Below are 26,923 nucleotides of genomic sequence, written 5' to 3'. Positions count from 1 at the left end.
GTATCCCAGGGGTACAGTTTGGAATGTCGAGACGTTTCCCCTGCGCAGGCTCCTGAAGTCTGCTTTACCAAGGTCTCCCTCCGACAAGGAGGCAGTATGGGAAAAAATTCACGAGCTGTATTCCCAGCAGGTGATAATTAAATTACCCCTCCTACAACAAGAAAAGGGGTATTATTCCACACTATATTGTGGTACTGAAGCCAGAAGGCTAGGTGAGACCTATTCTAAATCTAAAAAAATTTGAACACTTACAAAGGTTCAAATCAAGATGGAGTCACTCAGAGCAGTGATAACGAACCGGGAAGAAGGGGACTATCTGGTGTCCCGAGACATCAGGGATGCTTACCTCCATGTCCCAAATTTGCTCTTATCACTAAGGGTACCTCAGGTTCGTGGTACAGAACTGTCACTATCCGTTTCAGACGCTGCCGTTTGGATTGTCTACGGCACCCCGGGTCTTTACCAAGGTAATGGCCGAAATGATGGTTCTTCTTCGAAGAAAAGGCGTCTTAATTATCCCTTACTTGGACGATCTCCTGATAAGGGCAAAGTCCAGGGAACAGTTGGAGGTCGGAGTAGCACTATCTCGGATACTGTTACAACAGCAGGGGTGGATTCTAAATATTCCAAAATCGCAGCTGATCCCGACAACAAGTCTCCTGTGCTTAGGGATGATTCTGGACACAGTCCAGAAAAAGGTGTTTCTCCCGGAAGAGAAAGCCAGGGAGTTATCCGAGCTAGTCAGGAACCTCCTAAAATCAGTGCATCATTGCACAAGGGCCATGGTAAAAAAATGGTGACTTCCTTCGAAGCAATTCCAGTCGGCAGATTTCATGCAAGAACTTTTCAGTGGGATCTGCTGGACAAATGGTCCGGATCGCATCTTCAGATGCATCAGCGGATAACCCTATATCCAAGGACAAGGGTGTCTCTCCTGTGGTGGTTACAGAGTGCTCATCTTCTAGAGGGCCGCAGATTCGGCATTCAGTTTTGGATGTTGGTGACCACGGAGGCCAGCCCGAGAGGCTGGGGAGCAGTCACACAAGGAAAAAATTTCCAGGGAGTGTGATCAAGTCTGGAGATTTTTCTCCACATAAATATAGCTAAGGGTAAAATTATAATGCTCTAAGCTTAGCAAGACCTCTGCTTCAAGGTCAGCCGGTATTGATCCAGTGGGATAAAACATCACGGCAGTCGCCCACGTAAATAGACAGGGCGGCAGAAGAAGCAGGAGGGCAGTGGCAAAAACTGCAAGGACTTTTCGCTGGGCGGAAAATCATGTGATAGCACTGTCAGCAGTGTTTCATTCCGGGAATGGAAACTGGGAAGCAGACTTCCTCAGTAGGCACGACCTCCACCCGGCAGAGTGGGAACTTCATGGGGAAGTTTTCCACATAATTGTAAACCGTTGGGAATTACCAAAGGTGGACATGATGGCGTCCCGTCTGAACAAAAAACGGGACAGGTATTGCGCCAGGTTAAGAGACCCTCAGGCAATAGCTGTGGACGTTCTGGTAACACCGTGGGTGTACCAGTCGGTGTATGTGTTCCATCCTCTGCTTTTCATACCTAAGGTACTGAGAATTATAAGACGTAGAGGAGTAAGAACTATACTCATGGCTCCGGATTGGCCAAGAAGGACTTGGTACCCGGAACTTCAAGAGATGCTCACAGAGGACTTATGGCCTCTGCCGCTAAGAAGGGACTTGTTTCAGCAAGTACCATGTCTGTTCCAAGACTTACCGCAGCTGCGTTTGACGGCATGGCGGTGGAACGCCGGATCCTAAGGGAAAAGGCATTCAGGAAGAGGTCATTCCTACCCTGGTCAAAGCCAGAAAGGAGGTGACCGCACAACATTATCACCACATGTGGCGAAAATATGTTTCGTGGTGTGAGGCCAGGAAGGCCCCACGAAGAAATTTCAACTCGGTCGATTCCTGCATTTCTTGCAAACAGGAGTGTCTATGGGCCTCAAATTGGGGTCCATTAAGGTTCAAATTTCGGCCCTGTCGATTTTTCTTCCAGAAAGAATTGGCTTCAGTTCCTGAAGTCCAGAAGTTTGTCAAGGGAGTATTGCATATACAACCCCCTTTTGTGCCTCCAGTGGCACTGTGGGATCTCAACGTAGTTCTGGGATTCCTCAAAACACATTGGTTTAAAACCAGTCAAATCTGTGGATTTGAAGCATCTCACATGAAAAGTGAACATGCTCTTGGACCTGGCCTGGACCAGGCGAGTGTCAAATTGGTGGTTTTTTTTTTTCTCAAAAAAGCCCATATCTGTTTGTCCATTCGGACAGGGCAGAGCTGCGGACTCGTCCCCAGTTCTCTCCCTAAGGTGGTGTCAGTGTTTCACCTGAACCAGCTTATTGGGGTGTCTTGCGCCTACTAGGGACTTGGAGGACTCCAAGTTGCTAGATGTGGTCAGGGCCCTGAAAATATAGGTTCCAGGACGGCTGGAGTCAGGAAAACTGACTTGCTGTTATCCTGTATGCACCCAACAAACTGGGTGCTCTTGCTTTTAAGCAGACTTTTGCTAGTTGGATGTGTAATACAATTCAGCTTGCACATTCTGTGGCAGGCCTGCCACAGCCAAAATATGTAAATGCCCATTCCACAAGGAAGGTGGGCTCATCTTGGGCGGCTGCCCGAGGGGTCTCGGCTTTACAACTTTGCCGAGCGGCTATTTAGTCAGGGGCAAACACGTTTGTAAAATCCTACAAATTTGATACCCTGGCTAAGGAGGACCTGGAGTTCTCTCATTCGGTGCTGCAGAGTCATCCGCACTCTCCCGCCCGTTTGGGAGCTTTGGTATAATCCCCATGGTCCTTTCAGGAACCCCAGCATCCACTAGGACGATAGAGAAAATAAGAATTTACTTACCGATAATTCTATTTCTCGGAGTCCGTAGTGGATGCTGGGCGCCCATCCCAAGTGCGGATTATCTGCATTACTTGTACATAGTTACAAAAATCGGGTTATTATTGTTGTGAGCCATCCTTTCAGAGGCTCCGCTGTTATCATACTGTTAACTGGGTTCAGATCACAGGTTGTACAGTGTGATTGGTGTGGCTGGTATGAGTCTTACCCGGGATTCATAAATCCTTCCTTATTGTGTACGCTCGTCCGGGCACAGTACCTAACTGAGGCTTGGAGGAGGGTCATAGGGGGAGGAGCCAGTGCACACCACCTGATCCTAAAGCTTTACTTTTTGTGCCCTGTCTCCTGCGGAGCCGCTATTCCCCATGGTCCTTTCAGGAACCCCAGCATCCACTACGGACTCCGAGAAATAGAATTATCGGTAAGTAAATTCTTATTTTTATATGGATAAGGCGGAATTGAGGACTCGTTCCCAATTCCTTCCTAAGGTGGTAGCAGTTTTTCATGTGAACCAACCTATTGTGGTGCCTGCGGCTACTTGGGACTTGGAGGATTCCAAGTTACTAGACGTAGTCAGGGCCCTGAAAAGTATGTTTCCAGGATGGCTGGAGTCAGGAAAACTGACTCGCTATTTATCCTGTATGCATCCAACAAGCTGGGTGCTCCTGCTTCTAAGCAGACTATTGCTCGCTGGATCTGTAGCACGATTCAACTTGCACATTCTGCGGCTGGACTGCCGCACCCTAAATCTGTGAAAGCCCATTCCATGAGGAAAGTGGGCTCTTCTTGGGCGGCTGCCCGAGGGGTCTCGGCTTTACAAATTTGCCGAGCTGTTACTTGGTCGGGTTCAAACACTCTTGCAAGAGTCTACAAGTTTGATACCCTGGCTGAGGAGGACCTAGAGTTTGCTCATTCAGTGCTGCAGAGTCATCCGCACTCTCCCGCCCGTTTGGGAGCTTTGGTATAATCCCCATGGTCCTTACAGAGTCACCAGCATCCACTTAGGACGTTAGAGAAAATAAGATTTTACTCACCGGTAAATCTATTTCTCGTAGTCCGTAGTGGATGCTGGGCGCCCATCCCAAGTGCGGATTGTCTGCAATACTTGTATATAGTTATTGCCTAACTAAAGGGTTATTGTTGAGCCATCTGTTGAGAGGCTCAGTTATATTTCATACTGTTAACTGGGTATAGTATCACGAGTTATACGGTGTGATTGGTGTGGCTGGTATGAGTCTTACCCGGGATTCAAAATCCTTCCTTATTGTGTCAGCTCTTCTGGGCACAGTATCCTAACTGAGGTCTGGAGGAGGGTCTTAGTGGGAGGAGCCAGTGCACACCAGGTAGTCCTAAAGCTTTCTTTAGTTGTGCCCAGTCTCGTGCGGAGCCGCTAATCCCCATGGTCCTTACGGAGTCCCCAGCATCCACTACGGACTACGAGAAATAGATTTACCGGTGAGTAAAATCTTATTTTTTATACTGGCTGAGGAATTTGGTGCTTAAAATGTACATAAACCGTTTTAAGGCTGTGTTGCCAGTATGGGTACCGTGTAGAGTGTACTGAGATGCAGTTGTGTGCTGTGTCTAGAGACTCATTCTGTCCCGTTTAGAAGCTGTGCGTCACCGTACCCTCGTGCAGCCGTAATGGCTGGCGCTCCGCTAACCGGAACGCCGGCTCAGTACCCACCACTCTTCATTCTTCTGGCTCTGTTAGGGGTGGCGGCGTGCTGCGGGAATGTTTGGTCGCCGTGGTGGGGCTTGTGAATAGTTCCCTCAGCTCAGTGTCCTGTCAGCGGGGAACGGGACCATTAACCCTTTAAGAGGTTGTGCCATCCCACCCGTCCCCCACCCCCTTTAAGTCCCACGAAGCAGGCAGGCTAGTGCCAACCAGCCCTGCCTGAAAATAACAAATATATAAAATAAATGCAGAAAACTCTTCAGGAGCTTCCTTCAGCGTGACCGGCTCCTCCGGGCACATTTTCTAAACGGAGTCTGGTAGGAGGGGCATAGGGGGAGGAGCCAGCCCACACTATCAAATTCTTAAAGTGCCCATGGCTCCTAGTGGACCAGTGTATTCTCCATTGTACTAAATGGACCCCAGTATCCTCTAGGACGTAAGAGAAAAGGATTTCTACAAGTTTTATGGAGCTTGGCGGTCAGGCCAAGATGCCAGTTGGTAACAATATTCACTTTTTTAGAAAATGTATATTAGTTGTATAGATATGCCACATTCTTATTTGTAAAATAATATATATAGAACTAAGCATATATTCCCTTTTTCTTCAGTCCTTTTATTTTTCTTTATATTCTATAGGATTCCCATCCCATTTTTTAGATGGTTCTGCGGTCTTGTTTAATATTTCTCATTAAAAGCTGGTTTTCGCTATCTTACAATGTTCTTTCTTGAATAGAGTTACTCTGTGGGATTGTATCTGGTAAGACAGAGAACGTCATCTGAACTCCTGCAACGTTTGAAAACCATTGGGGTAAAACATCCAGAGCTGTGCAAGACCCTTGGTAAGATTAGAATTGAGACTGTTTGTTTGTGTTTAATTACTAGCGCTCATTCCTTTTACATTTACAAGTGAGCTGTGGTAATGTAATGCATTTCAATAAACTGTTAGCCTAAATATTTCCTCCTTTTGTTGTGAAACAATCTATAATAAAAAAAGCAAATGTTTTGTCATATTATCCCAATCAATACAGTGAGGGAAAAGCTACGTCTAGACCCAGACAGCGAGATTGCCACCACTGGAGTAAGAGTATCCCTTATTTGCCCGGTAAGGTTATAAAGCATGGAATGTTATGTCACATCAGCATCTGTCATTTCTTGTGATTTTTGTTTAACCAAGTTTGTATATACCCATATTTCATATTATTATTATTATTATTATTATTATTTTTTATGTAAAGAAACTGATTAAAACTAGTATATATTTGGTGCTTTGATGTTTTTGTAAATAGTAATAGTTTGAACACCTTTCTGACTTGCAGCTTGTGAAGATGCGTCTTACTGTACCCTGCAGAGCAGAAACATGTGCTCACCTCCAATGCTTTGATGCAGTTTTCTACCTGCAAATGAATGAAAAGAAGCCGACGTGGACATGCCCAGTTTGTGACAAACCTGCTCAGTATGATCAACTTATAATAGATGGGTGAGCAATAATTTAAAGTATTGCAGTTAAGCTAGTTTGTTTTATGCTTTGCCAAAGATGACAATCCCCTCTTGCACTAGTTTTCTTGTACAGTATATTTACTGTAAGCAAACCAAAGTGCCTGTCAATGACACAAATCTTCACTTTAAACTGATAATCTGGACAGACCGCATATAACTAAATTAGACAACATCAAGTCTGACTTGCTTGAGTGGTCTGATTACCTCTTGGATAAGCAGAATCATTTCTGTTAAGATGAGTGCACTCCCTCTGCTTTTATATCTGTTTCAAACCCTCCCAATTTTCTCTAGCATCCATAAGGGATATTGGGGGCAGAATTAGTACGATGGGGGGTATCGACGGGTCCAAAGGAGCCAGTGCACTTTAAATTTCTTCCACTGGGTGTGCTAGCTCCTCCCCTCTATGCCTCCTCCTACAGGTCAGTTCAGAAAAAAGTGCCCCCAGGAGAGGATGCACACTCTGCAAGCTCCAGAGTTTTTTTTCTTTTCAATTTCTTTTAAACTTTAATTTCTTCCTGTATGCTGTTTGGGCAACAGCATACCTGCACCATGGGAGTTAGGACGGGGACGGTCACCGGCCTCTTGAGGTGCTGAGCCGCTTCCCCGCTGCAGGACTACTGTCCTGAGAAGCTGCTTGTTCAGCTGGGCATGGCGCCTTTGCTGCCGCAGCATGCCGCACACTCCTAATGGTGCCTGGAGCTGATCATAGGTGGTGAGTACACACCGGGGACCCCGCTAGGGGGTTCCCTGTGAGGCATACGGGTTCCTGTTGGGGGGGACCCGCTGTCACCCCTGCTTGAGACTGGCTTAATACATTGTACCAAGAATTTATGTGAGGCTACAAACACTGCAACAAGCAGTGGCAAATCTAGCTGCTAAACATCCCCCCTTGTCCACTACAGGTGCACAAAAACACGCTTTACCTGCACTTCTATCAGACACTGATGATGATATACAGGATGATGTGGATCCCATAAGCGGGGTCTCCACCCCTACACAGGGTATTGAACCCCTTATAGTAGCTATACGGGATGTGTTAAAGCTTCCCCTAGAGGATGCTACTAATCAGCAGTCATTTTTCCTCCCACAAGACAAACTGACTGTCACATTTCCTGATCCTAAAGAATTGGATGATTTATTTAAATTAGCCTGGAAAAATCCAGGTGTCCAAAAGGTTTTTAAATACCTTCCCATTTGCCCCTGAAGGCAGGAAATCCTGGGAAGAATCTCCAGCAGTATTCGTCTCAGTCTCTCGCCTTTCTAAATAGGCGGTGCTCCCTGCTCCAGGCTCTTTTACAGTAAAGGACCCGGGGTATAGAAAAATAGAGACCACTCTAAAATCTATCTACACTGCTGCAGGTGTAGCTCAAAGGCCGGCCATTGCTGGTTGCTGGATGATGCATGCCATTCATACATGGGCTACTCAGATTCAGGAGGGCCTTTCAGGGGATATGACCTTGGTTACTACTGTAACTTTCCTAAAACACATTCAGGACAAGGCAAGAGTCCTCTGTGACTCCCTTATGGAGATTGGCAATATACAGGCTAGGACAACGGCTATGGCTGTGTCAGCTCGCAGAGCCATATGGTTGCTTCAGTGGATTGCAGACACTGATTCCAAACCTAATGTGGAGTCTCTTCCCTTCACAGGCGAATGGCTCTTCGGAGGGGAATTGGACGCATGGATCTCCAAAGCTACTGCTGGAAAATCCACGTTTCTCCCTTCAGTGGCTCCGCCTGCTAGGCGTACCTACCCGGGACAGTCTACTCAGTCCTTTCGGTCCTCCAGAATTCGATATAGGGCCCGGGGTGCCTCCAATGCAGCTAGAGGCTCCAGAGATAATCCTAAGAAACCAGCCGTTGCCGGCTCTCATGATCAGAGCACCAGTTCATCTTCCGCTAAGACTTCAGCATGACTGTGCCCACCCACCAACCCCGAGGGGATCTCGTGGTGGGAACTTGATTACGTCACTACAGCCACATCTGGGACGGTTCCTGCCAAGATGCCTGGATAAGGGACCTCATCTCTCAGGGTTACAAGCTGGAGTTCGACGGTGCTCCTCCCCAAAGATTTTTCAAATCGGGCTTGCCAGCTTTGGAAAATATGCGTGTTACACTACTACTGGCCATCGACAAGTTCGTCCAGTCCCAGGTTATTGTTCCAGTACCCCTGCTACAACGAATTCAAGGTTTCTACTCGTCTTTGTAGTGACAAAACCAGACGGGTCTGAGAGACCCATTTTGAATCTGAAGTCCTTGAATCCTTGGCTAAAGGTTTTCAAATTCAAGATGGAATCTTTGAGAGCGGTTGATCGCAGGCCTGGAACAACAGGAATTCCTCGTGTCCCTGGATATCAAGGACGCCTACCTACATATCCCGATTTGGCATCCTCATCAGGATTATCTACGGTTCGCCCTACTGAACGATCACTACCAGTTTCAGGAGTTGCCCTTCGTCCTGTCTACATCTCAGAGGGTGTTCGCGACGGTGATGTCGGAAGTTATGTTCCAGGTCAGAGTCGAGGGGGTCAACATTGTCCCTTACCTGGACGATTTCCTCATAAAAGCAAGTTCCAGGGAGCTTGTACTGCTTCATATAGATCGCACTGTCCAACCTCTGATCTCACCGCGGGTGGATCCTCAATCTACAGAAGTCTCAACTGGAACAGTCTCAATAGCTCCTGTTTCTGGGTATGATACTGTAGCTCAGAGTGTTTCTCCCAGAAGACAAGGTGACAAAACTTCAGGAGATGGTTCACATGGTTCTCCGTCCTGCTCGAGGTTCCTTTCATCTTTGCATAAAGTTGTTGGGAAAAATGGTGGCCTCGTACGAGGCGATACAGTTAGTCAGGTTCCATGCCAGACTTTTCCAATTGTGAACCGGACCGCTTGTTCAGGATGTCCATCTCCAGATGCACCGAATGATTCAGCTGTCACCCCAGGCCAGGATTTCGCTCCTGTGGTTGTTGCAGTCTTCCAACCTGCTGGAAGGTTGACTTTTCGGGATTCAGGATTGAACCCTTTTCACGACGCATGCGAGTCTACAAGGATGGGGAGCTGTCACCCAGGGGGCGCAGTTTCAGGGCAGGTGGTCTACCCAAGAGGCCTACTCTCGATCAACATCCTGGAACTAAGGGCCATATACAGTGCTCTGCTTCAGGCCTCCTCTCTGCTCAGGGATCGGACAATCCAGGTTCAGTCAGACAACGCCACGGCAGTGGCGTACATCAACCGACAAGGAGGGACAAAAAGCAAGGCCTGCATGCGAGAAGTGTCAAAAATGGCTATGTTGCGAGAAGTTCAGACCACCTTACAAGGGGTGCTCCACATACAACCTCCCTTTGTGCCGCCTACGCACCCTGGGCTTTGGATGTAGTGCTGCAATTTCTACAGTCCTTCTGGTTTGAGCCTCTGATGACAGTAGAAGACAAGTAGCTCACGTCTACTTGGTCTTTTACGAGGACAGAGCGGAGCTCCGGACTAGACATCTGAATCAACCTATTGTGGTTCCGTCTTGTTCTGACGCTTCAGCAGGTTGCGGTCGTTAGGTCGACCACTAAAGGTCGACATGCACTAGGTCGACATGTTCATTAGGTCGACATGTGCAAGGTTGACAGGTCAAAAGGTCGACATGAGTTTTTCAAAAAATTTTTCTTTTCTTTTTCTTTTACCTTTTTCATACTTTACGATCCACGTGGACTACTAATGGGAACGGTAATCTGTGCCGAGCGCAGCGAGTCACCTTGAGAGAAGAAAACGACACCACAAAAAGTTTTTTTTTTTTTTTAAATGTCGACCTAATGCACGTCGACCTTTTGTGGTCGACCCATCGCATGTCGACCTAATGTGTGTCGACCCATACCCCGCTTCGGCTCCTCCGAAGTCTTTGGATGTGGTGCGCACTTTGAAGATCTATGTCAAATGCTGTTGACTGGGGAACTGAAGGCCTCTCGGGAAGATAGAGAGGTGGCCTGGGTCCGACAGATTGTCACTGTACCGGAGCCAGAACCAGCATGGGCAGTTTCCCTGGCGAAATCGGTTGAAGGGCTCTCTAGTGCTGTAATCCCTTCCCAAGCCCCGTCCTTTAGTTCCCCCCCACAGGCTTCTAAAAAGAGATTGCTAGCCTCTGTGTTGCAGGAATCTGACGATGATATGCCTCAATTAGATGAGGCAGTGGTAGATCTACAGGATGCTGATGACGATCAGGTGTAGGAGGACTCTGAACCAGTAGCTCAGAGTATAGAGGCTCTTATTACAGCTATTCGCTCAGTATTACAGGTGGAAGAAACGGAGCAGGATGTCTTACGCCCTTCAAGGTTTGGCGTCAACCAGTGCTTACCGGTGACTTTTCCAGTTTCGGAGGAGCTAGATGCGCTCATCACGGCAGCCTGGAAACATCCAGACGTGTAGTTTCAGGTATCAAGAAAAATGTTGTCTTCCTATCCTTTTCCCGCAGATAGCATGACGCGTTATAAGACCTCCCCGATTGTGGATCCTTCGGTGTCTCATCTGTCCAAGAAGACGGTTCTGCCGGTTCTGGGAGCGACTTCGCTAAAAGAGGCGTCAGATACGAAATTGGAATCCACCTTGAAGACTATTTACTCGGCGGCGGGCAATTACATCGCCCGGCGCAGGTAGGTTGTTGGGTCAAGAAGGCGATGGAGGCTTGGGCAGAGCAATTGTCCTTTGGAATTCGGTACGATTTGCCGGCGGATCAACTGATACAGTTGGCGGAACACATCCGTGAATCAACCCTTTATCTTTGTGAGACTTCCAAGGACATCTGTATTCTCTGTGCTAGGATTTCCGCTTTAGCAATTTCCGCCCGCAGAACTCTCTGGCTGCGGCAGTGGCAGGCGGATACGGAGTCCAAAAGGGCAGCAGAAGCGTTGCCCTTTACGGGAGAGGTCCTGTTCGGTAAGGGTCTGGATGCCTGGATCTCTCAGGCCACCGGAGGTTAGTCGACTTATCTTCCTTCTGCTTCTCCAGCCCCTCGCAGGCCATATCGGGGTCCCTCCTTTCGATCCTTTCGGGCCCCTTCCAGGTTTCGAGGCCAGACCAGGGGAGGAACTTCCGCCTCCCGTGGCCATAGGGGTAGAGGCAGAGGTTCCACAGCCTCAACCCAGCCAGAGGTTAAATCCTCCACCACTACCACCGCATGACGAGCTTCCCTCCCACCTGGGAGACCACAGGGTGGGAGCTCGTCTGTGGGACTTCAAGGAAGTCTGGGTACAGTCCTGCCCAGATGCTTGGGTCAGGGATCTCAACACTTGCGGTTACAAGCTCGATTTTCAGACCCGTCCGCCCCGGCGGTTTTTCACCACGGTTTACTAGTTTCCGACAGAGGAGTTGCCTTGCAGGCAGCGGTCCAGAAGCTTCTAGCTGCAAGGGTACTGATCCCTATTTCCCTCAGCATCGAAAACAGGGCTATTACTCAAGCCTGTTTCTCGTACCAAAGCCGGACGGCTCGGTCAGGCCAATCCTGAACTTGAAGGATCTCAATCAGTATTTGAGGGTATTCAAGTTCAAGATGGAGTCCCTCCAGTCTGTTATTGCGGGTTTGGAGCAAAACGAGTTTCTGGCGTCCTTAGACATCAAGGATGCATACTTACATGTTCCCATTTGGCCTCCTCATCAGGCTTTTCTCTGGTTCGCGATACAGGACGCTCATTTCCAGTTCCAGGCCCTTCCGTTCGGTCTCTCTTCTGCTCCCAGAGTGTTCACAAAAGTCATGGCGGTCATGATGGCCCTACTTCGAAAGCAGGGTGTGACGATTGTTCCCTATCTGGACGATCTGCTCATAAAGGCGCGCTCGGCAGAGCTTTTACTTCAGAATATCCGGATAACGCAGGACCTTCTGATACGGCACAGGTGGATCCTGAACTTCCTGAAGTCTCACTTATGCCCCTCACAACGGTTGCTGTTTTTGGGGATGATTCTCGACACGGTCCGTCAGAGGGTTTCCTTCCTCAGGACAAGATCCGGTCTCTGCAGACGCTGGTAAGATCGGTACTTCGACACCGTCGGGTGTCAGTGTATCTGTGCATTCGCCTTCTGGGAAAGATGGTAGCGGCGTTCGATGCTCTTCCGTACGGTCGCTTCCACTCTAGACCGTTTCAGCTGTGTCTTCTACATCAGTGGTCAGGATCTCATCTGTTCCTTCATCAGCGGGTGACGCTATCTCCAAAGGCACGGTCGTCGCTTCTCTGGTGGCTCCAGTCGGCACATTTGTTGGAAGGAAGGCGGTTCGGAGTGTGGGATTGGACTCTTCTCACCACGGACGCAAGTCTGCGAGGCTGGTGGGCAGTGACCCTCGAACATCGGTTCCAGGGACGCTGATCGATCCACGAATCTGCTCTCCCGATAAACATTCTCGAACTACGGGCGGTATACAACGCCCTACTTCAGGCACATCACCTGCTGCGCGGTCGAGCGGTCAGGGTTCAATCCGACAACGCCACGATGGTAGCGTACATCAACCGTCAGGGCGGCACTTGCAGCCGTGCGACGACGAGGGAGGTCACCAACATACTTCTCTGGGCGGAGGAGTATGCTCTGCCCTTCTCGGCGATATTCATTCCAGGAGTGGAAAATTGGGAAGCTGATTACCTCAGCCGACAGGACATGCACCAGGGAGAGTGGTCACTCCATCCCCAGGTGTTTTGTCAGCTGGTCCGCCGGTGGGGAAAACCACAGATCGACCTCATGGCGTCCCGCCTGAACCATCAGCTGCCTCTTTATTACTCTAGAACGAGGGACCCGGCGGCGGGCGTGGATGCCCTCACGTCTCCTTGGAATTTCTGGTACATTACCTCTTTCCTCCCTTCCCGCTGTTGCCTCGGGTTCTACAACGCATCAAGAGAGAAAACGCTCTGGTCCTCCTGGTGGCTCCAGATTGGACATGCAGGACTTGGTACTCCACCCTATGCCTATTGTCAGTAGCCAAGCCTTGGCCCCTGCCACTACGGGACGATCTTCTGCAACAGGGTCCTTTTCTTTATCCAGACTTACGCAGGCTATGTTTGACGGCGTGGTTGTTGAGAAGGCCATCTTGAAAAGGAAGGGGATTCCTAGTACGGTTATTCCTACTATGCTTCGGGCTAGAAAGTCAGTCACATCGTCTCATTACTACCGCATTTGGAAGGCTTATGTAGCCTGGTGTTAACGTCGCCAATTTTCTCCTTCAGTTTTTCGCTTGGCCCGCCTTCTCAGTTTTTTGCAGGCGGGTTTTTCGGCAGGCTTAAGACTGGGTTCACTAAGGGTGCAGGTCTGCTCTTTCGGTTTTCTTCCAGAAAAAGTTAGCTTTGCTGCCGGAAGTTCAGACTTTCTTTCAGGGGGTTTTACGAATACAGCCTCCCTTTCGCCCTCTGACAGCACCATGGGACCTCAATCTGGTCCTCTCTTTTCTGCAATCCTCGTTGTTTGAGCCTCTGGAGTCAGTGGAGATGAAATATCTCACCTGGAATGTGGTTCTTCTGGCTCTCGCTTTGGCTAGCCGGGAGTCGGCACTTGGGGCTCTCTCTTGTCGTCGTCCTCCTTACCTGGTGTTTCATGCTGATAGGGCCGAGCTGCGTACTCGCATGTCTTTTCTACCTAAGGTGGTGTCCGATTTTCACATCAATCAGCCACTTGTGGTTCCGGCTCTCTTGGTGGACTCTCCAGATTTAAGATCATTGGACGTGGTCAGGGCGCTCAAGATCTATGTGGATAGGACTAAGGCTATTCGGAAGTCCGATTCCTTATTTGTTCTATACGATGCTACTCGGCTGACCATCAGACAAGCTTATTTGGCAGCTTCTCTGGAACCTCCGGCTTCAATTTCGGCGCACTCTACGCTCTCTGTGGGACCTTCGTGGGCGGCTGCCTGTGGGGTCTCCATGACTTCTTTATGTCGGGCGGCTACTTGGTCGGGCCGACATACGTTTGTCAAATTCTACAGGTTTGACACTTTTGCGGCCTCTGCATCACAGTTTGGCCGAGCGGTTTTACAGTACTCTCTGCGTTCTTCCGCCCGTCTTGGGAGCTCTGTTACGTCCCCATTGTAACTGCGCTCCAGTGTCCCCTAGTGGATGAAGGAGAAATCAGGATTTTGGTACTTACCGATAAATCCCTTTCTCCGATTCCACAGGGGACACTGGACGCCCACCCAGCGCTGTTTCCTCCTTTTTCGCTTAACGGTTCGTAGATCACTATGTGACTGCTTGTTTGGTTCATGTTAACCTTTTGTTTAGGTTAGGTTCCAAGTTGGTTTTTCGTGTTATCCTGGTTTACATGGCGGCGTTAACCTCCTCTACTTTAACGTTAGTTTCTCTGACGTCCTAGTGGATGCTGGGTACTCCGTAAGGACCATGGGGAATAGACGGGCTCCGCAGGAGACTGGGCACTCTTTAAAGAAAGATTAGGTACTACATCTGGTGTGCACTGGCTCCTCCCTCTATGCCCCTCCTCCAGACCTCAGTTAGAATCTGTGCCCGGCCAGAGCTGGATGCACTTAGTGGGCTCTCCTGAGTTCACTAAAAAAGAAAGTGTTTGTTAGGTTTTTTATTTTCAGTGAGATCTGCTGGCAACAGACTCACTGCTACGTTGGACTTAGGGGAGAGAAGCAAACCTACCTGCTTGCAGCTAGCTTGTGCTTCTAAGGCTACTGGACACCATTAGCTCCAGAGGGATCGAACACAGGGCCCGACCTCGATCGTCCGTTCCCGGAGCCGCGCCGCCGTCCCCCTTGCAGAGCCAGAAGACGGAAGATTCCTGAGAAAATCGGCGGCTGAAGACTCCGGTCTTCAATAAGGTAGCGCACAGCACTGCAGCTGTGCGCCATTGCTCCCACAGCACACCACGCGCTCCGGTCACTGGTGCGTGCAGGGTGCTGGGGGGGGGGGGGGGGCGCCCTGGGCTGCAATTAGTATACCTTACTTGGCAAAATGCACATAATACAGTTCTAAACTGTATATGTGCCTAATCCCCCGCCATAAATATTATTAAAAAAGTGGGAGAAGCCCGCCGCTGAAGGGGCGGGGCTATCTTCCTCAGCACAGCCAGCGCAATTTTCCCTTCACAGCTCCGCTGGAAGGATGCTCCCCAGGCTCTCCCCTGCAGTATACACTACAGAAAGGGTAAAAAAGAGAGGGGGGGCACATAAATTTAGGCGCAAATTGGGATAATAAGCAGCTATTGGGGGAAAATTCACTGTGTATTAGTGTAAGTCCCTCAGTTATATAGCGCTCTGGTGTGTGCTGGCATACTCTCTCTCTGTCTTCCCAAAGGACTTTGTGGGGTCCTGTCCTCAGTCAGAGCATTCCCTGTGTGTGTGTGTGCGGTGTGTCGGTACGGCTGTGTCGACATGTTTGATGAGGACGCTTACGTGGAGGCGGAGCAGGAGCCGATAAGTGTGATGTCGCCCGCTGCGGGGCCGACACCAGAGTGGATGGATATGTGGAAGGTATTAACAGACGGTGTCAACTCCTTGCATAAAAGGTTCGATGACGTAACAGCTTTGGGACAGCCGGTATCTCAGCCCGCGCCTGCCCAAGCGTCTCAGAGGCCATCAGGGGCTCAAAAACGCCCGCTACCTCAGATGGCAGACACAGATGTCGACACGGAGTCTGACTCAAGTGTCGACGAGGATGAGACAAATGTACAATCCACAAGGGCCATCCGATGCATGATTACGGCAATGAAAAATGTGTTGCACATTTCTGACATTAACCCGGTTACCACAAAAAAGGTATTATGTTTGGGGAGAAAAAGCAGCCAGTGACTTTTCCCCCATCTGATGAGTTAAATGAATTGTGTGAAGAAGCGTGGTGTTCCCCAGAAAAGAAACTGGTGATTTCTAAGCGGTTACTAATGGCGTACCCTTTCCCGCCAACGGATAGGTTACGCTGGGAGACATCCCCTAGGGTGGACAAGGCGCTCACACACTTATCAAAAAAGGTGGCACTGCCGTCTCAGGATACGGCCACCTTAAAGGAGCCTGCAGATAGAAAGCAGGAGGCTATCTTGAAGTCTGTGTATACACACTCAGGTACTATACTGCGACCTGCTATTGCTATTTTGCTAACCATAGAGCATATTAAAGACGTAGTCTTATATATGAGGGATGCACAGAGGGACATTTGCCGGCTGGCATCTAGAATTAATGCAATGTCCATTTCTGCCAGGAGAGTATTATGGACTCTGCAGTGGACAGGTGATGCTGATTCTAAAAGGCACATGGAAGTTTTGCCTTATAAGGGTGAGGAATTGTTTGGGGACGGTCTCTCGGACCTCGTGTCCACAGCAACAGCTGGGAAGTTGACCTTTTTACCTCAGGTTCCCTCACAGCCTAAGAGAGCACCGTATTATCAAGTACAGTCCTTTCGGCCCCAGAAAGGCAAGCGAGTCAGAGGCGCATCCTTTCTGCCCAGAGGCAGGGGTAGAGGGAAAAAGCTGCACCAGACTGCCAGTTCCCAGGAACAAAAATCCTCCCCTGCTTCCACTAAGTCCACCGCATGACGCTGGGGCTCCACAGGTGGAGCCAGGTGCGGTGGGGGCCCGTCTCCGAAACTTCAGCGTCCAGTGGGTTCGCTCACAGGTGGATCTCTGGGTTCTACAAGTGGTATCTCAGGGATACAAGCTGGAGTTCGAGACGTCTCCCCCTCGCCGTTACCTCAAATCAGCCTTGCCAGCTACTCCCAAGGAAAGGGAGGTAGCACTGGCAGCAATTCACAAGCTGTACTTCCAGCAGGTGATAATCAAAGTTCCCCTCCTTCAACAGGGACGGGGTTACTATTCCACAATGTTTGTGGTACCGAAACAAGATGGTTCGGTGAGACCCATTCTAAATTTGAAATCCTTGAACACTTATATAAGGAAGTTCAAGTTCAAAATGGAATCGCTAAGGGCGGTTATTGCAAGCCTGGAAGAGGGGGATTTTATGGTATCACTGGACATCAAGGATGCTTACCTACATGTCCCCATTTACCCACCTCACCAGGAGTACCTCCGATTTGTGGTACAGGACTGCCATTACCAATTCCAGACGTTGCCGTTTGGTCTGTCCACGGCACTGAGGGTATTTACCAAGGTAATGGCCGAAATGATGATACTCCTTCGAAAGAAGGGAGTTATAATTATCCTGTACTTGGAGGATCTCCTTATAAAGGCGAGGTCCAGGGAGCAGTTGTTGGTCGGAGTAGCACTATCTCAGGAAGTGCTACAACAGCACGGCTGGTTTCTGAATATCCCAAAGTCGCAGCTGGTTCCTACGACGCGTCTGCTGTTCTTGGGTATGATTCTGGACACAGAACAGAAGAAGGTGTTTCTCCCGGAGGAGAAGGCCAAGGAGTCGTCATCTCTGGTCAGAGACCTCCTGAAACCAAAACAGGTGTCGGTGCATCACTGCACGCGAGTCCTGGGAAAGATGGTAGCTTCTTACGAAGCGATTCCCTTCGGCAGGTTCCATGCAAGGATCTTTCAGTGGGATCTGTTAGACAAGTGGTCCGGATCGCATCTTCAGATGCATCGGTTGATCACCCTGTCCCCGAGGGCCAGGGTGTCTCTGCTGTGGTGGCTGCAGAGTGCTCATCTTCTCGAGGGCCGCAGAATCGGCATTCAGGACTGGGTCCTGGTGACCACGGATGCAAGCCTCCGAGGTTGGGGGGCAGTCACTCAGGGAAGAAACTTCCAAGGACAATGGTCGAGTCAGGAGACTTCCCTACACATAAATATTCTGGAACGAAGGGCCATTTACAATGCCCTAAGTCAAGCAAAACCCCTGCTTCAAAACCAGCCGGTGCTGATTCAGTCAGACAACATCACGGCGGTCGCCCATGTAAACAGACAGGGCGGCACAAGAAGCAGGATGGCGATGGCAGAAGCCACAAGGATTCTCCAATGGGCGGAGTATCACATGATAGCACTGTCAGCAGTGTTCATTCCGGGAGTGGACAACTGGGAAGCAGACTTCCTCAGCAGGCACGACCTCCACCCGGGAGAGTGGGGACTTCATCCAGAAGTCTTCCAGCTGATTGTAAATCGTTGGGAAAGGCCGCAGGTGGACATGATGGCGTCCCGCCTCAACAAAAAGCTAAAAAGATATTGCGCCAGGTCAAGGGACCCTCAGGCGATAGCTGTGGACGCTCTAGTGACACCGTGGGTGTACCAGTCTGTTTGTGTTCCCTCCTCTTCCTCTCATACCAAAGGTACTGAGGATAATAAGAAAGAGAGGAGTAAGAACTATACTCATCGTTCCGGATTGGCCAAGAAGAACTTGGTACCCGGAACTACAAGAAATGATCTCAGAGGACCCTTGGCCTCTGCCGCTCCGACAGGACCTGCTACAGCAGGGGCCCTGTCTGTTCCAAGACTTACCGCGGCTGCGTTTGACGGCATGGCGGTTGAACGCCGAATCCTGATGGAAAAGGGCATTCCGGTGGAAGTCATTCCTACGCTGATAAAAGCTAGGAAGGATGTGACAGCAAAACATTATCACCGCATATGGCGAAAATATGTTGCTTGGTGTGAGGCTATGAAGGCCCCAAGAGAGGAATTTCAGCTGGGTCGATTTCTGCACTTCCTACAGTCAGGAGTGACTATGGGCCTAAAATTGGGATCCATAAAAGTCCAGATTTCGGCCCTGTCTATTTTCTTTCAAAAAGAACTGGCTTCACTGCCTGAAGTTCAGACGTTTGTTAAGGGAGTGCTGCATATTCAGCCCCATTTTGTGCCTCCAGTGGCACCTTGGGATCTCAACGTAGTGTTGGATTTCCTAAAATCACATTGGTTTGAGCCACTTCAGACCGTGGAGTTGAAGTATCTCACGTGGAAAGTGGTCATGCTTTTGGCTTTGGCATCGGCTAGGCGTGTGTCAGAATTGGCGGTTTTGTCATGTAAAAGCCCTTATCTGATCTTCCATATGGACAGGGCAGAATTGAGGACTCGTCCCCAATTTCTCCCTAAGGTGGTATCAGCGTTTCATTTGAACCAACCTATTGTGGTGCCTGCGGCTACTCGGGACTTGGAAGATTCCAAGTTGCTGGACGTAGTCCGGGCCCTGAAAATCTGTTTCCAGGACGGCTAGAGTCAGAAAAACTGACTGTTTATCCTGCATGCACCCAACAAGCTGGGTGCTCCTGCTTCTAAGCAGACTATTGCTCGCTGGATCTGTAGCACGATTCAACTTGCACATTCTGCGGCTGGACTGCCGCATCCTAAATCAGTAAAAGCCCATTCCACGAGGAAGGTGGGCTCTTCTTGGGCGGCTGCCCGAGGGGGTCTCGGTTTTACAACTTTGCCGAGCTGCTACCTGGTCGGGATCAAACACGTTTGCAAAATTCTACAAGTTTGATACCCTGGCTGAGGAGGACCTTGAGTTTGCTCATTCGGTGCTGCAGAGTCATCCGCACTCTCCCGCCCTTTTGGGAGCTTTGGTATAATCCCCATGGTCCTTACGGAGTACCCAGCATCCACTAGGACGTCAGAGAAAATAAGAATTTACTCACCGGTAATTCTATTTCTCGTAGTCCGTAGTGGATGCTGGGAGCCCGTCCCAAGTGCGGACTTCTGCAATACTTGTATATAGTTATTGCTTAACTATAGGGTTATTGTTCTGAGCCATCTGTTGAATGAGGCTCAGCTATTGTTCATACTGTTAACTGGGTATAGTTATCACAAGTTGTACGGTGTGATTGGTGTGGCTGGTATGAGTCTTACCCTGGATTCCAAATCCTTTCCTTATAATGTCAGCTCTTCCGGGCACAGTTTCCCTAACTGAGGTCTGGAGGAGGGGCATAGAGGGAGGAGCCAGTGCACACCAGATTTAGTACCTAATCTTTCTTTAAAGAGTGCCCAGTCTCCTGCGGAGCCAGTCTATTCCCCATGGTCCATACGGAGTTCCCAGCATCCACTACGGACTACGAGAAATAGAATTACCGGTGAGTAAATTCTTATTTTATTCCAGCTCTCCGCGGGCAGAGTTTTACGTAGACTGGCTTGGAGGGGGTACATAGTAGGGGAGGAGCTAGCCACGGTGTTAGAGTTTTAAAGTGCCAGCTCCCAGTTACTGCCTACTATTTCCCCATTGTAACTGCGCTCCAGTGTCCCCTGAGAAAGGGATTTATCGGTAAGTACCAAAATCCTGATTTTTCCCGTCCTGGAGCTTCCTCATACTCCCTCTCACTCCCTGACTGAGACTCTGGGCGCTATCTTAGGAGTATAGCTGCGACTGGTCTCTGGGACTGCAGGGCAAGGTCTCACTTGTAAAGCTGCCTGTATACAGCGCTGTATTTTAGTGTTCACTTTATTTTTTGAGATATATATATATATATATATATATATATATATATATATATATATATATATATATTTCTCAAAAAAATAAAGGGAACACTAAAATAACACATCCTACATCTGAAAGAATTAAATATTCTTATTAAATACTTTGTTCTTTACATAGTTGAATGTGCTGACAACAATATCACACAAAAATTATCAATGGAAATCAAATTTATTAACCCATGGAGGTCTGGATTTGGAGTCACACTCAAAATTAAAGTGGAAAAACACACTACAGGCTGATCCAACTTTGATGTAATGTCCTTAAAACAAGTCAAAATGAGGCTCAGTAGTGTGTGTGGCCTCCACGTGCCTGTATGACCTCCCTTCAACGCCTGGGCATGCTCCTGATGAGGTGGCGGATTCTCCTGAGGGATCTCCTCCCAGACCTGGACTAAAGCATCCGCCAACTCCTGTACAGTCTGGTGCAACGTGGCGTTGGTGGATGGAGTGAGACATGATGTCACAGATGTGCTCAATTGGATTCAGGTCTGGGGAACGTGCGGACCAGTCCATAGCATCAATGCCTTCGTCTTGCAGGAACTGCTGACACACTCAAGCCACATGAGGTCTAGCATTGTCTTGCATTAGGAGGAACCCAGGGCCAACCGCACCAGCATATGGTCTCACAAGGGGTCTGTGGATCTCATCTCGGTACCTAATGGTAGTCCGGCTACCTCTGGCGAGCACATGGAGGGCTGTGCGGCCCCCCAAAGAAGTGCCACCCCACACCATTACTGACCCATTGCCAAACCGGTCGTGCTGGAGGATGTTGCAGGCAGCTGAACGTTCTCCTTGGCGTGTCCAGACTCTGTCACGTGCTCAGTAAGAACCTGCTTTCATCTGTGAAGAGCACAGGGCGCCAGTGGCGAATTTGCCAATCTTGGTGTTCTCTGGCAAATGCCAAACGTCCTGCACGGTGTTGGGCTGTAAGCACAAACCCCACCTGTGGACGTCGGGCCCTCATACCACCCTCATGGAGTCTGTTTCTGATCGTTTGAGTAGACACATGCACATTTGTTGCTTGCTGGAGGTTATTTTGCAGGGCTCTGGCAGTGCTCCTCCTGTTCCTCCTTGCACAAAGGCAGAGGTAGCGGTCCTGCTGCTGGGTTGTTGCCCTCCTACGGCGTCCTCCACATCTTCTGATGTACTGGCCTGTCTCCTGGTAGCGCCTCCATGCTCTGGACACTACGCTGACAGACACAGCAAACCTTTTGCCACAGCTTGCATTGATGTGCCATCCTGGATAAGCTGCACTACTTGAGCCACTTGTGTGGGTTGTAGACTCCGTCTCATGCTACCACTAGAGTGAAAGCACCGCCAGCTTTCAAAAGTAACCAAAACATCAGCCAGAAAGCATAGGAGCTGAGAAGTGGTCTGTGATCACCACCTGCAGAACAACTCCTTTATTGGGGGTGTCTTGCTCATTGCCTATAATTTCCACCTGTTGTCTATTCCATTTGCACAACACCATGTGAAATTGATTATCAATCAGTGTTGCTTCCTAAGTGGACAGTTTGATTTCACGGAAGTGTGATTGACTTGGAGTTACATTGTGTTGTTTAAGTGCTCCCTTTATTTTTTTGAGCAATGTGTGTGTGTGTGTATATATATATATATATATATATATATATGTATGTGTGTGTGTATATATATATATATATATATATATATATATATATATATATATATATATATAGTATGTGTATGTGTGTGTGTGTGTGTGTGTGTATATATATATATATATATATATATATATATATATATACTCTGACGTCCTAGTGGATGCTGGGACTCCGTCGGGACCATGGGGAATAGCGGCTCCGCAGGAGACAGGGCACAAAATTTAAAAGTTTGACCACTAGGTGGTGTGTACTGGCTCCTCCCCCTATGACCCTCCTCCAAGCCTCAGTTAGGTTTTTGTGCCCGTCCGAGCAGGGTGCAATCTAGGTGGCTCTCCTAAAGAGCTGCTTAGAAAAAGTTTGTTAGATTTTTTATTTTCAGTGAGTCCTGCTGGCAACAGGCTCACTGCAACGAGGGACTTAGGGGAGAAGAAGTGAACTCACCTGCGTGCAGGATGGATTTGCTTCTTAGGCTACTGGACACTAGCTCCAGAGGGACGATCACAGGTACAGCCTGGATGGGTCACCGGAGCCGCGCCGCCGACCCCCTTGCAGATGCCGAATAGAGAAGAGGTCCAGAAACCGGCGGCAGAAGACGTCTCAGTCTTCATGAGGTAGCGCACAGCACTGCAGCTGTGCGCCATTGCTCTCCGCACACTTCACACCAGCGGTCACTGAGGGTGCAGGGCGCTGGGGGGGGCGCCCTGGGCAGCAATGTAATATACCTATTCTGGCTAAAATATATCACATATAGCCCCTGGGGCTATATGGATGTATTTAACCCCTGCCAGGTTCCAAAAAAAACGGGAGAAGAAGCCCGCCGAAAAGGGGGCGGGGCCTATTCTCCTCAGCACACAGCGCCATTTTCCTGCCCAGCTCCGCTGCGAGGAAGGCTCCCAGGACTCTCCCCTGCACTGCACTACATAAACAGGGTAAAAACAGAGAGGGGGGGCACTTATTGGCGATATTTATAATATTTGAGCCGCTATAAAGGGAACACACTTATTAAGGTTGTCCCTATATATATTTATAGCGCTTGGGTGTGTGCTGGCAAACTCTCCCTCTGTCTCCCCAAAGGGCTAGTGGGGTCCTGTCTTCTATCAGAGCATTCCCTGTGTGTCTGCTGTGTGTCGGTACGTGTGTGTCGACATGTATGAGGACGATGTTGGCGTGGAGGCGGAGCAATTGCCTGTAATGGTGATCTAAAAAAGGGGAGGTAGAGGACTGCTGCGCCTCAGAGAGCTGCAGTAGGGATACCAACAGATGATCACTCAATCACCCTGGAACACAATGCACAAGAAAATAAGGGATCCCTTCTGCGCTCATCCAACAACAATAAACAGTAATGCAATAAATGATAGGTTCCCAATGGATAAGTCTATGACTAAATTATAGTCTCTTTTAGTTCTTATACAAAGCGGAAGTGCTGGATGTAGGGAGACTCAATGCATACCTGTAATGGTGATGTCACCCCCTAGGGAGTCGACACCAGAATGGATGGCTTTGTTTATGGAATTACGGGATAGTGTCAGCACGCTACAAAAGTCGGTTGACGACATGAGACAGCCGGCAAACCAGTTAGTCCAGGCGTCTCAGACACCGTCGGGGGCTGTAAAACGCCCTTTACCTCAGTCGGTCGACACAGACCCAGACACTGACACTGAATCCAGTGTCGACGGTGAAGAAACAAACGTATTTTCCAGTAGGGCCACACGTTATATGATCACGGCAATGAAGGAGGCTTTGCATATCTCTGATACTGCAAGTACCACAAAAAGGGGTATTATGTGGGGTGTGAAAAAACTACCGATAGTTTTTCCTGAATCAGAGGAACTGAATGAAGTGTGTGATGAAGCGTGGGTTACCCCAGATAGAAAACTGCTAATTTCAAAGAAGTTATTGGCATTATACCCTTTCCCGCCAGAGGTTAGGGCGCGCTGGGAAACACCTCCTAGGGTGGATAAGGCGCTCACACGCTTATCAAAGCAAGTGGCGTTACCGTCTCCTGATACGGCCGCCCTCAAGGATCCAGCTGATAGGAGGCTGGAGAATACATTAAAAAGTATATACACACATACGGGTGTTATACTGAGACCAGCAATCGCCTCAGCCTGGATGTGCAGTGCTGGCGTGGCTTGGTCGGAGTCACTGTCTGAAAATATTGATACCCTGGATAGGGACAGTATTTTACTGACTATAGAGCAGTTAAAGGATGCATTTCTTTATATGCGAGATGCACAGAGAGATATTTGCACTCTGGCATCAAGAGTAAGTGCGATGTCCATATCTGCCAGAAGAAGTTTATGGACGCGCCAGTGGTCAGGTGATGCGGTTTCCAAACGACATATGGAAGTATTGCCGTATAAGGGGGAGGAATTATTTGGGGTCGGTCTATTGGATCTGGTGGCCACGGCAACGGCCGGAAAATCCACCTTTTTACCCCAGGTCACCTCCCAGCAGAAAAAGCCGCAGGCTTTTCAGCCGCAGTCCTTTCGTTCCTATAAGAACAAACGAGCAAAAGGACATTCCTATTTGCCCCGAGGCAAAGGAAAGGGTAAGAGACTGCAACAAGTAGCTCCTTCCCAGGAGCAGAAGCCCTCCCCGGCTTCTACAAAGGCGTCAGCATGACGCTGGGACCTTACAAGCAGACTCAGGGGCGGTGGGGGGTCGCCTCAAACATTTCAGCGCACAGTGGGCTCACTCGCAGGTGGACCCCTGGATCCTGCAGGTAGTATCTCAGGGTTACAGGTTGGAATTCGAGAAGTCCCCTCCTCGCCGTTTCCTAAAGTCTGCTTTGCCAACGTCTCCCTCCGACAGGGCGACGGTATTGGAGGCCATTCACAAGCTGTATTCTCAGCAGGTGATAGTCCCTACAACAGGGACAGGGGTATTACTCCACGCTATTTGTGGTACCGAAGCCGGACGGCTCGGTAAGACCGATTCTAAATCTAAAATCTCTGAACCTGTACATACAAAAAATTCAAGTTCAAGATGGAGTCACTCAGAGCAGTGATAGCGAATCTGGAAGAAGGGGATTTTATGGTGTCCTTGGACATCAAGGATGCTTACCTTCATGTTCCAATTTGTCCTTCACACCAAGGGTACCTCAGGTTCGTGGTCCAAAACTGTCATTATCAGTTTCAGACGCTGCCGTTTGGATTGTCCACGGCACCCCGGGTCTTTACCAAGGTAATGGCCGAAATGATGATCTTTCTTCGAAGAGAAGGCGTCTTAATTATCCCTTACTTGGACGATCTCCTGATAAGGGCAAGATCCAGAGAACAGCTGGAGGTCGGAGTAGCACTAACCCAAGTAGTGCTCCAACAACACGGGTGGATTCTGAATTTTCCAAAATCCCAACTGATCCCGACGACACGTCTGTTGTTCCTAAGGATGATTCTGGACACTGTTCAGAAAAAGGTATTTCTTCCGGAGGAGAAAGCCAGGGAGTTATCCGATCTAGTCAGGAACCTCCTAAAACCAGGAAAAGTATCTGTGCATCAATGCACAAGAGTCCTGGGAAAAATGGTAGCTTCTTACGAAGCGATTCCATTCGGCAGATTCCATGCACGAACTTTTCAGTGGGATCTGCTGGACAAATGGTCCGGATCGCATCTGCAGATGCATCAGCGGATAAAATTGTCCACAAGGACAAGAGTGTCTCTGCTATGGTGGTTGCAGAGTGCTCATCTGTTAGAGGGCCGCAGATTCGGCATACAGAACTGGGTCCTTGTGACCACGGATGCCAGCCTGAGAGGCTGGGGAGCGGTCACACAGGGAAGAAACTTCCAGGGCGTGTGGTCAAGCCTGGAGACGTCTCTTCACATAAATATACTGGAGCTAAGAGCAATCTACAATGCTCTAAGCCTGGCAAAACCTCTGCTTCAGGGTCAGCCGGTGTTGATTCAGTCGGACAACATCACGGCAGTCGCCCACGTAAACAGACAGGGCGGCACAAGAAGCAGGAGGGCAATGGCAGAAGCTGCAAGGATTCTCCGATGGGCAGAAAATCATGTGTTAGCACTGTCAGCTGTGTTCATCCCGGGAGTGGACAACTGGGAAGCAGACTTCCTCAGCAGACACGATCTGCACCCGGGAGAGTGGGGATGATTGTGGTCCATTGGGAAAGACCAATGGTGGACATGATGGCGTCCCGCCTCAACAAAAAACTGGACAGGTATTGCGCCAGGTCAAGAGACCCTCAGGCAATAGCTGTAGACGCTCTGGTAACACCATGGGTGTACCAGTCAGTGTATGCGTTTCCTCCTCTGCCTCTCATACCAAAAGTACTGAGAATTATACGGCAAAGGGGAGTAAGAACGATACTCGTGGCTCCGGATTGGCCAAGAAGAACTTGGTACCCGGAACTTCAGGAGATGCTCACGGAAGATCCGTGGCCTCTACCTCTAAGACGGGACCTGCTTCAGCAGGGACCGTGTCTATTCCAAGACTTACCGCGGCTGCGTTTGACGGCATGGCGGTTGAACGCCGAATCCTAAGGGAAAAAGGCATTCCGGAGGAGGTCATCCCTACCCTGGTAAAAGCCAGGAAGGAGGTGACTGCACAACATTATCACCGCATTTGGAGAAAATATGTTGCGTGGTGTGAGGCCAGGAAGGCCCCGACGGAGGAATTTCAACTGGGTCGATTCCTACATTTCCTGCAAACAGGGTTGTCTATGGGCCTCAAATTAGGGTCCATTAAGGTTCAAATTTCGGCCCTGTCGATTTTCTTCCAGAAAGAATTGGCTTCAGTTCCTGAAGTCCAGACTTTTGTAAAAGGAGTACTACATATACAGCCCCCGGTTGTGCCCCCAGTGGCACCGTGGGATCTTAATGTAGTTTTGGATTTTCTCAAATCCCATTGGTTTGAGCCACTCAAATCGGTGGATTTGAAATATCTTACATGGAAAGTAACTATGCTACTGGCCC

The 26,923-nt window shown here is 49.2% G+C and overlaps 1 protein-coding gene across 1 annotated transcript in view; it reads left to right on the top strand.

Moving 5' to 3' along the window:
• The window catches only part of PIAS4 (protein inhibitor of activated STAT 4), a 197,686-nt gene that overhangs the window by 144,358 nt on the left and 26,405 nt on the right, over window positions 1-26,923 (top strand). Inside the window, exons 7-9 of the mRNA XM_063914861.1 lie at window positions 5,291-5,396; window positions 5,586-5,659; window positions 5,874-6,034. Coding sequence (XP_063770931.1) covers window positions 5,291-5,396; window positions 5,586-5,659; window positions 5,874-6,034 — 341 coding nt within the window. The remainder of the gene's footprint in view (window positions 1-5,290; window positions 5,397-5,585; window positions 5,660-5,873; window positions 6,035-26,923) is intronic.

This window comes from Pseudophryne corroboree, chromosome 1 (assembly GCF_028390025.1).
Source record: "Pseudophryne corroboree isolate aPseCor3 chromosome 1, aPseCor3.hap2, whole genome shotgun sequence".
Taxonomy (NCBI): domain Eukaryota; kingdom Metazoa; phylum Chordata; class Amphibia; order Anura; family Myobatrachidae; genus Pseudophryne; species Pseudophryne corroboree.
The sequence above is the reverse complement of the archived record's forward strand: the minus strand, read 5'-3'. Positions and strand labels throughout refer to the sequence as shown.